The sequence below is a fragment of the Salvelinus fontinalis genome, chromosome 35, assembly GCF_029448725.1.
Source record: "Salvelinus fontinalis isolate EN_2023a chromosome 35, ASM2944872v1, whole genome shotgun sequence".
NCBI classification, from domain to species: domain Eukaryota; kingdom Metazoa; phylum Chordata; class Actinopteri; order Salmoniformes; family Salmonidae; genus Salvelinus; species Salvelinus fontinalis.
The window spans coordinates 21,182,917-21,193,378 of record NC_074699.1 but is presented as its reverse complement, the minus strand read 5'-3'; the positions used below and the strand labels follow the sequence as shown (position 1 = coordinate 21,193,378).

The 10,462-nt window shown below is 41.1% G+C and overlaps 1 protein-coding gene across 4 annotated transcripts in view; it reads left to right on the top strand.

Annotated features, from left to right (window-relative positions):
- The first annotated feature begins 292 nt into the window (after positions 1-292).
- LOC129834534 (DNA-binding protein RFX7-like) overlaps positions 293-10,462 on the top strand; it is a 44,421-nt gene continuing 34,251 nt past the window's right edge. For all 4 annotated transcript variants that reach the window (XM_055899619.1, XM_055899618.1, XM_055899617.1 and 1 more), the window contains exon 1: positions 293-741. In XM_055899619.1, the coding sequence (XP_055755594.1) occupies positions 608-741 (134 nt within the window). In that variant the 5' untranslated portion in view covers positions 293-607. The remainder of the gene's footprint in view (positions 742-10,462) is intronic.

Below are 10,462 nucleotides of genomic sequence, written 5' to 3'. Positions count from 1 at the left end.
TCTACAAGCCAATATGTTTCCTATGTACAATCTATTACAGTATATTGCTATGGAGGAGACGGCGTGAAAAGCCAGCAGAGTAGGCCGTGCGACACAGTCCCCCTCCAAAACGACACATATTTGGTTAGTAGAGACAACAAAAATGTTTTCAGAGTAAACATATTTTGAACGAGTTATCCACATTGCAAAGTTTTGAAATGCGGGCTTTTATTTAGAAGGTTTCCTCATTAACATACAAATTGATGTCACTGTTCGTGCTGCTAGCAGAATACTAGTTAGCATCACAAACACTTCCACCACTAGTGTTTGCAAACGCACGGGTCGTCCCAAAAGGCTGCGACAGAATCCTGGTGAAAGCGTGCATTTTGTATTCCTCTGTACTTTTTTTTTTTTTTTTTTTTAATACATGTCTGTGCATGGTGTTCGAAATTAACTGTCCAACCATGTTTTCCCGGCACAGTTTCTACCTTCGAACTGAGGCCACGTATATCGCAAATGAGAACGGATGGGTCCGTAATGTACAGTAGGAAAATAACTGCTTTCTCGAGGTCCAGGTTGAGGCCTGCATGTTAAAGATCCCCTTCCTCCCATCCTGAATCTCATCGTGATGACTGAGGATCAACAACAACATGATCAGCACCCGAAGCTGGGCTCTGGAATAAGCACCTTACCATCCCTAGTTCCTGGACTGCAAGGGACTGAGGCCAGTGCGTTGCAGCTCAAAATAAAGAATTCCATCTGGTAAGAGGACCATTAGCTAGCATTGTGCTACTTTGAGTGCTAGCCAGATAGCTAGCTTAGTTAACAAACATTAGTTGAGCCAGCTCCATATGTTTTGCCATTATAGTGTGGCTACATCTAGCTGGCTAGTCCAGATATTTAATTAGCCAGCTCATTACTAACTTGCAGCTACTGAGTGTGTTGCCTCCTTCGCCCATTTTCATAAACGTAAACATATCAACCTTTGTGATTGGCGTTGACAATTTTTACTTTTTCGTGATTTTCCTGGTACCAAGAGCTAATATTGTTTACTATAAATTGTCGGACACATCTTCCTGACATTAGCAATAAGTTATCGCTGCCTTTTTCGTTGTGGTGGACAGGTTTCGACTAAAACGGTCAAAATGGGTGATTATTAACAACCCGGGTGCTGCAAGAAACCTCGCGGTTGGTAACTAACATTAGCGAGCTGGGCCACTAAGGTATATATGGGCTGGACTTGTGCAAGGTTTCCGTATCCTCATTAGTGCACGCACTCTAGCCAATTTGCGTAATTTCGGGAAAACAATATATGTAACTAGTACGCTTGCCCGCGTTATAACGAAGTTCGTTTATGGGAGAAAGTGCAGGCGTGCACAACTGGCTAACTGGGTTGAAAACCACAATCATTATTTTTTTTGCATGTCTGGACATGTATTTTAAATCCATGGCGGTATAAATTACAATGGTAATAATAGCACAGCCTGCCCTGCACCTTAGCATATCTTCAGCAATAATAATGACCTGCATGTTGTATCATTACAAACCTGCAAAATATTATACGCCTACATTCAACATTAATCTCTTCACATATCTGTAGGTAAAAATTGTTGCACTCATTCCTCAGTCAGTTTCCAGAATTATATGCTCAATTTGCACACTGAATAATATGCTGATTTTACTTTTATGCACGTTTCACCTGTTGTCTTATACTTTGGTTTCATATAGAAACTCCCTACATGGATTATGAAGTATCATCAGGAACCATAATATGTTAATAGATGTGGTTTGCTTTTTGCATTTGAACTGTTGTTGACTGATGTTTCAGATAAACATACTTAAATGTTAATTGTCTAACTTTATATCACCGTATTATGTGGTACATAATCATTCAGAAACGACTTGTGATTTGTCTTGGTTGCAATATTGTGTAAATAGTTTTAGATTATATATAGTGGCATGTCAGGAACTGAAGCACACAGACTGTCTGTCTGTCAAATTACAACATTGGGAAAGTCATGACTGGCACTTTATTTTAAAACTTTTCTAATATAATGGGCATAATATGAAAAATATAGAACCACTTCAAATCAAATTTTATTTGTCACATGCAGATATACACAGCCTGTGCCATTAAACCCCTACAACTCATCCAGAACGCCGCAGCCCGTCTGGTGTTCAACTTTCCCAAGTTCTCTCACGTCACCCCGCTCCTCCGCTCTCTCCACTGGCTTCCAGTTGAAGCTCGCATCCGCTACAAGACCATGGTGCTTGCCTACGGAGCTGTGAGGGGAACGGCACCTCCGTACCTTCAGGCTCTGATCAGGCCCTACACCCAAACAAGGGCACTGCGTTCATCCACCTCTGGCCTGCTCGCCTCCCTACCTCTGAGGAAGTACAGTTGCCGCTCAGGCCAGTCAAAACTGTTCGCTGCTCTGGCACCCCAATGGTGGAACAAACTCCCTCACGACGCCAGGTCAGCGGAGTCAATCACCACCTTCCGGAGACACCTGAAACCCCACCTCTTTAAGGAATACCTAGGATAGGATAAAGTAATCCTTCTAACCCCCCCCCCCTTAAAAGAGTTAGATGCACTATTGTAAAGTGGTTGTTCCACTGGATATCATAAGGTGAATGCACCAATTTGTAAGTCGCTCTGGATAAGAGCGTCTGCTAAATGACTTAAATGTAAATGTAAAATATTAATGCGAGGGTAGCGAAATGCTTGTGCTTCTAGTTCCGACAATGCAGTAATAACCAACGAGTAATCTAACCTAACAATTCCACAACTACTACCTTATACATACAAGTGTAAAGGGATAAAGAATATGTACATAAAGATATATGAATGAGTGATGGTACGGAACGGCATAGGCAAGATGCAGTAGATGGTATCGAGTACAGTATATACATATGAGATGAGTAATGTAGGGTATGTAAACATTATATTAAGTGGCATTGTTTAAAGTGGCTAGTGATACATTTTTACATAAATTTCCATCAATTCCCATTATTAAAGTGGCTGGAGTTGAGTCAGTAGGTTGGCAGCAGCCACTAAATGTTAGTGGTGGCTGTTTAACAGTCTGATGGCCTTGAGATAGAAGCTGTTTTTCAGTCTCACGGTCCCTGCTTTGATGCACCTGTACTGACCTCGCCTTCTGGATGATAGCGGGGTGAACAGGCAGTGGCTCGGGTGGTTGTTGTCCTTGATGATCTTTATGGCCTTCCTGTGACATCGGGTGGTGTAGGTGTCCTGGAGGGCAGGTAGTTTGCCTCCGGTGATGCGTTGTGCAGACCTCACTACCCTCTGGAGAGCCTTACGGTTGTGGGCGGAGCAGTTGTCGTACCAGGTGGTGGTACAGCCCGACAGGATGCTCTCGATTGTGCATCTGTAGAAGTTTGTGAGTGCTTTTGGTGACAAGCCGAATTTCTTCAGCCTCCTGAGGTTGAAGAGGCGCTGCTGCCCCTTCTTCACCACGCTGTCTATGTGGGTGGAACATTTCAGTTTGTCCGTGATGTGTACACCGAGGAACTTAACTTACTACCCTCTCCACTACTGTCCCGTCGATGTGGATAGGGGGGGTGCTCCCTCTGCTGTTTCCTGAAGTCAGCAATCATCTCCTTTGTTTTGTTGAGGTAAAATGTAACCATAGCCTAGTCATAAATTGCAAAATGCAACCATTAACATAGGCTTATGTTAATCATCGGAAAATACGCTACAGTATATTTCTTGATTTTCTGCACAGTAATCTGCTGTAAAGCCAGTGTCCCCCAGTGCTACCCCTGAACCAGTGGGAAGGAATGTGACTCCGGATGACATGGATCCATACGTGGGATGTCAATACATTGACTTGATGTTTTATGGTCAACATCAGAAATTGCTATGGAATAGGCCAAATACATTTAAAACATGGAAATAATTGTTTAGCTTTTTCCTGTTTTATTACAGGGGAAGTGTTGGAACTCCCTTTATGAGATGACAAACTAATGTAGTAGTATTTTGAAATACCATGGAAGATTTTGTAATGGCCATTTCCATGTTATAGGACCCATGAGCACGTGAAGTTCATAGGAGCACATCAAATGAAGGTTGAGTCTATATATTTTTAATTAAGGCCTATAGCTTTTTAAAAACAATTTTCCATCCTAAATTTAGGAATAAGCAAAGCCTTTGATTTCAGGTCAAACAATGGTGTCTTAGAAAACATGTTTTTTATTTTAAAAATTACCTTTATTTAACTAGGCAAGTCAGTTAAGAACAAATTCTTATTGACAATGATGGCCTACCCAGGCCAAACCCTCCCCTAACCCGGACGTCTTCCAGAAGTCTTAAAAGCTATTAGAATAACATTAAAACACAATATTGTTGAAGTTAAGACCCTTGCCAACTAATATCAACTTTTTGTATTTAATTTTGCTCAATTTATTTGCCTTCTGTAAGTTTAAGAAATATTGCCTAGTGACTTGTCATTCTTTTACAAAAAACCACACGTATTTAAAATGTCATTATGTTACAAAATCTGTAACAGAATGGCTGAAATCAATAACAGAACGACTGCAATTGAATTGGATAAAATGGGAAACGATAGTAGTCACAAACCACAGTTGGTTCACCTGCTACTGTCCTTCCTTCCACTGACATACTGTTATGTTCAGCTCATAATTGTGAAAAGTCTAGACAACCCCTCTCTCTTTCACTCTCTCTTTCCAGTTAATGTCATCTCTCCTGGCTCTTACTGACACCTACCTAATAAGCCCCCTCTGTTTCCATTTACTGTAACCAGCGTCCTCAACCACTGAGCACCGGATGTGCATGAACGTTGAAAAGTAGTTGAATTTTAGACATGTTTCACAAGTTTAGACAGCACATTGCAGTACAGTAAAGAAAAGTCGAGTCTATATCAATACAAAACAGCACTGTACAGAGATTAAAGCACACTAGAGTACAGTATAATGTACTGAACGCTACTTTACTGTGCTCTACTATGATGTCCAAACTTGAGAGACTTATATGATTGGTTCAGATTTGGTCTGGTCCGTACCAACCAAATGTGGTCTTGTTTGGGGGGAGCGTATTGGCTATTATTCTAATGTGTAAAATAATACCCAAACATGCAAATGAGGATATTGCATTTTTATACCTTTTTGTGTACCTGTTCAAGATACATCGCAATGAATACATCACATATCCATAATTATTAGGGATGTGCATCTTTCCCTCTCAAGACTAGTCTATGTATCTAGATCCTTTTGTATATATAGTGTATGTGGACACCCCTTCAAATTAGTGGATTCGGCTATTTCAGCCACACCCGTTGCTGACAGGTGTATAAAATCGAGCACACAGCCATGCAATCTCCATAGATAAACATTGGCAGTAGAATGACCTCACTGAAGAGCTCAGTGGCCTTCAACGTGGCACCGTCATAGGATGCCACCTTTCCAACAAGTCAGTTTGTCAAATTTCTGCCCTGCTAAAGCTGCCCCGGTCAACTGTGAATTACTGTTATTGTGTAGTGGAAATGTTTTGAAGCAGCAACGGCTCAGCCACCAAGTGGTAGGCCACACAAGCTCACAGAACAGGTTCAGAATAGGCCCCTTAGTTCCAGTGAAGGGAAATCTTAACGCTACTGCATACAATGACTTTCTAGACAATTCCGTGCTTCCAACTTTGTGGCAGCAGTTGGGGAAGGCCCTTTCCTCTTTCAGCATGGCAATTCCCCTGTGCACAAGGCAAAGTCTACAGTCGTGGCCAAAAGTTTTGAATTACACAAATATTAATTTTCACACAGTTTGCTGCTTCAGTGTCTTTAGATATTTTAGTCAGATGTTACTATGGAATACTGAAGTATAATTACAAGCATTTCATAAGTGTCAAATACTTTTATTGACAATTACATGAAGTTTATGCAAAGAGTCAATATTTGCAGTGTTGACCCTTCTTTTTCAAGACCTCTGCAATCCGCCCTAGCATGCTGTCAATTAACTTCTGGGCCACATCCTGACTGATGGCAGCCCATTCTTGCATAATCAATGCTTGGAGTTTGTCAGAATTTGTGGGGTTTTGTTTGTCTACCCCCACCTCTTGAGGATTGACCACAAGTTCTCAATGGGATTAAGTTCTGGGGAGTTTCCTGGCCATGGACCCAAAATATTGATGTTTTGTTCTCCGAGCCACTTAGTTATCACTTTTGCCTTATGCCAAGGTGCTCCATCATGCTTGAAAAGGCATTGTTCATCACCAAACTGTTCCTGGGGGGTTGGGAGAAGGTGCTCTCGGAGGATGTGTTGGTACCATTCTTTATTCATGGCTGTGTTCTTAGGCAAAATTGTGAGTGAGCCCACTCCCTTGGCTGAGAAGCAACCCCACACATGAATGGTCTCAGGATGCTTTACTGTTTGCATGACACAGGACTGATGGTAGAGCTCACCTTGTCTTCTCCGGACAAGCTTTTTTCCAGATGCCCCAAACAATCGGAAAGGGGATTCATCAGAGAAAATGACTTTACCCCAGTCCTCAGCAGTCCAATCCCTGTACCTTTTGCAGAATATCAGTCTGTCCCTGATGTTTTTCCTGGAGAGAAGTGGCTTCTTTGCTGCCCTTCTTGACACCAGGCCATCCTCCAAAAGTCTTCGCCTCACTGTGCGTACAGATGCACTCACACCTGCCTGCTGCCATTCCTGAGCAAGCTCTGTACTGGTGGTGCCCCAATCCTGCAGTTGAATCAACTTTAGGAGACGGTCTTGGCTCTTGCTGGACTTTCTTGGGAGCTCGGAAGCCTTCTTCACAACAATTGAACCGCTCTCCTTGAAGTTTCTTGATGATCCGATAAATGGTTGATTTCGGTGCAATCTTACTGGCAGCAATATCCTTGCCTGTGAAGCCCTTTTTGTGCAAAGCAATGATGACGGCACGTGTTTCCTTGCAGGTAACCATGGTTGACAGAGGAAGAACAATGATTCCAAGCCCCACCCTCTTGAAGCTTCCAGTCTGTTATTCGAACTCAATCAGCATGACAGAGTGATCTCCAGCCTTGTACTCGTTATCACTGACACCTTTGTTAACCTCTTGGCGCACGGATCCCTTTACCTTCAACGGGATCATTTTTGTAAACAACCGCTGAATTGCAGAGCGCCAAATTAAAAAATAATTACCAAAAAATATTTATTTTCATGAAATCACAAGTGAAATATACCAAAACACAGCTTAGCTTGTTGTTAATCAACCTATCATGTCAGATTTTGAAAATATGCTTTACAGCGAAAGCAATCCAAGCGTTTGAGTTTATCGATCACTAGACAGAACATTACGAACAGCTAGCAGCAATGTAGATTGGTCACGAAAGCCAGAAAAGCAATAAAATTAATCGCTTACCTTTAATCTTCAGATGTTTGCACTCACGAGACTCCCAGTTACACAATAAATGTTCCTTTTGTTCAATAAAGATTATTTTTATATAAAAAAATACTCCCTTTGTTTGGCGCGTTATGTTCAGTATTCCACAGCCTTAGGCATGTCATCAAGGGTTGACAAAAATTCCAAATAGTATCCGTAAAGTTCGTAGAACAGTTGAAGTGTACCTATGATAAAAATTACAGACCTCTACATGCTTTGTAAGTAGGAAAACCTGCAAAATCGGCAGTGTATCAAATACTTGTTCTCCCCACTGTGTGTGTGTGTAATATATATATATATATATATATATATATATATAATTTATTTTTCAGTTTTTATATTTTGTCTTTTTAATTTATTTAATATTTTTTAATTTGTTTATTTAAAGTGCAGTATGTGCCATGTAAAAAAGCGATCGTTTAATACATCACTGGGGCTAAGCTGCCTGCCATCCAGGACCTCTACACAAGGCGGTGTCAGAGGAAGGCCCTAGAAATTGTCAAAGACCCCCAGCCACCCCAATCATAGACTGTTCTCTCTACTACTGCATGGCAAGTGGTACCGGAGTGTCAAGTCTAGGACAAAAGGCTTCTCAACAGTTTTTACCCCCAAGCCATAAGACTCTTAAACTGGTCACCTATCTCGCGTTGGTCAGAGCAAAAGAAATGTGCGAACCATTAATTTGTAACATTTTAAATCAGTTTTTTGACTGATGCATGCTACATTTGGATCAATTTGGGGTTCGAGGACTGATGCACTCATCTTAAACATTTGAATATACATATTTGTGAATCGTTACATCCCTTATAATTATGCATTTCTGTTTTGTACAGATCAGGGACCCATGATGTCATTCTGTTATCAGGTGTTAATCCACTTCACTTACTGTAGTTCAATAACCAAAGAGGTTTTTTTTTTTTTTGCTCAGTGGCATCATAGTTGACACCCCATTCTTTCTACAGACTTTTTTGAATCGTAATTCAGAGCAGATTTTTAAGAGTTTTTGGAGAACTTGGTCACAGTTTTCAACTATCATTATGTTAACTTCACATCTGCGCTGTTCTTCGAGTAAATGTGTTTTTGTAACATTGTTAGTGGAAATTGTTGAACATCCTTGTGCATAGAGTTGTATGGTTTGTTTAACTTTGCAATCAATGGTTTTTTTTTGGCATGCATATTAAGGTGAAAAATCTGTCTCAGCATCATTCTGTTACCATGGAATTGCCATAATGTCAATCTACAGGTTAGAGTCCTGAATGGTGCACATTACACATGACTGGGTGAGTACAGCCTGAGTGATAGATGATACCTATGATCTACATTTGGAGAGCTGGCACAAAAGTAAACACTGCCTCCCATTGAAAAGATCTGTCCTTGGCTTGGTTCTGGTGGTGCTGGCCTGCCCTTTGGAAAGTTATGATGAGAGCTTTGCATGTCTCTCGAGTCAGTGGGAGACTGAGGATTGATTTGGCAGTTTTTATACTGAACAAAAATATAAACGCAACATGTAAAGTGGTGGTCATGTCTCCCGAGTGGCACGGTGGTCTAAGGCATTGATGTGCTACTAGAGATTCTGGGTTCGAATCCAAACTCTGTCGCAGCCGGCCGCGACCGGGAGACCCATGGGGCAGCGCACAATTAGCCGAGCGTCGTCCGGGATAGGGGAGGGTTTCGCCGCCAGGGATGTCTTTGTCCCATCGTGCACTAGCGACTCCTGTGGCGGGCCGGGCGCTGCACATGCTGACACGGTTGCCAGGTGTACGGCGTTTCCTCCGACACATTGGTGCGGCTGGCTACCGGGTTAACCTCACTAGGGTATGTGGGACGCTAGCGTGGGACGCCACCTCGTCAACAGCCAGTGAAACTGCAGGGCGCCAAATTCAAAACAATAGAAATCCCATAATTAAAATTCATCAAACATGCAAGTATTTTACACCATTCTAAAGATACACTTGTTGTAAATCCAGCCACAGTGTCCGATTTCAAAAAGGCTTCACGACGAAAGCACACCAAACGATTATGTTAGGTCAGAGCCAAGTCACAGAGAAACACAGACATTTTTCCAGCCAAAAAGAGGAGTCACAAAAAGCAGAAATAGATAAAATTAATCACTAACCTTTGATCTTCATCAGATGACACTCATAGGACTTCATGTTACACAATACATGTATGTTTTGTACGGTAAAGTTCATATTTATATCAAAAAATCTCAGTTTACATTGGCGCGTTATGTTCAGTAGTTCCAAAAGATCCGGTGATTTTGCAGAGAGCCACGTCAATTTACAGAAATACTCATAATAAACATTGCTAAAAGATACAACTGTTATGCATGGAATTTAAGATCCACTTCTCCTTAATGCAACCGCTGTGTCAGATTTCAAAAAAACTTTACAGAAAAAGCACACCATGCAATAATCTGAGTACAGAGCTCAGACACAAAACCAAGCCATACAGATATCCGCCATGTTGTGGAGTCAACAGAAGCCAGAAATAGCATTATAAATATTCACTTACCTTTGATGATCTTCATCAGAATGCACTCCCAGGAATCCCAGTTCCACAATAAATGTTTTATTTATTCGATAGTCCATCATTTATGTCCTTTTTGTTTGCGAGTTTTTTTTTTTTGTGGGGGGGTGGATCAGCTTAATATTGCGGAAAGAATGTTGCTCCTAATGTAATTGTCTGCATCATTTCCAATCCCCCATATTTTTGGGGGTAAATATATATATCCATTCACGTATGCATACATATACACATATATACATACACATACCTACATAGACATACATACTTTTTTTAAAGAGTATACCTTTATTATTATTACCCGCAAACCCTACCACCGATCCCCCAATTGGAGTAAACTGATAAACATTTCTGTTTTTACCTTCAATTTATACATCTTATACACATTTTACAGACACAGTCTACTTTATAATAGTTCTCTCTTGTTTGTTCTTAGTCCTTCCTCTATTTCTGTTGTCCATCCAGTTTGATTTCCACTTGTAACTGCTATTTCACAATAGCTCCGCACCTATACACATTTCACAGATCCCGTATGCCCTACATTGTTTATCTTGTTATTAG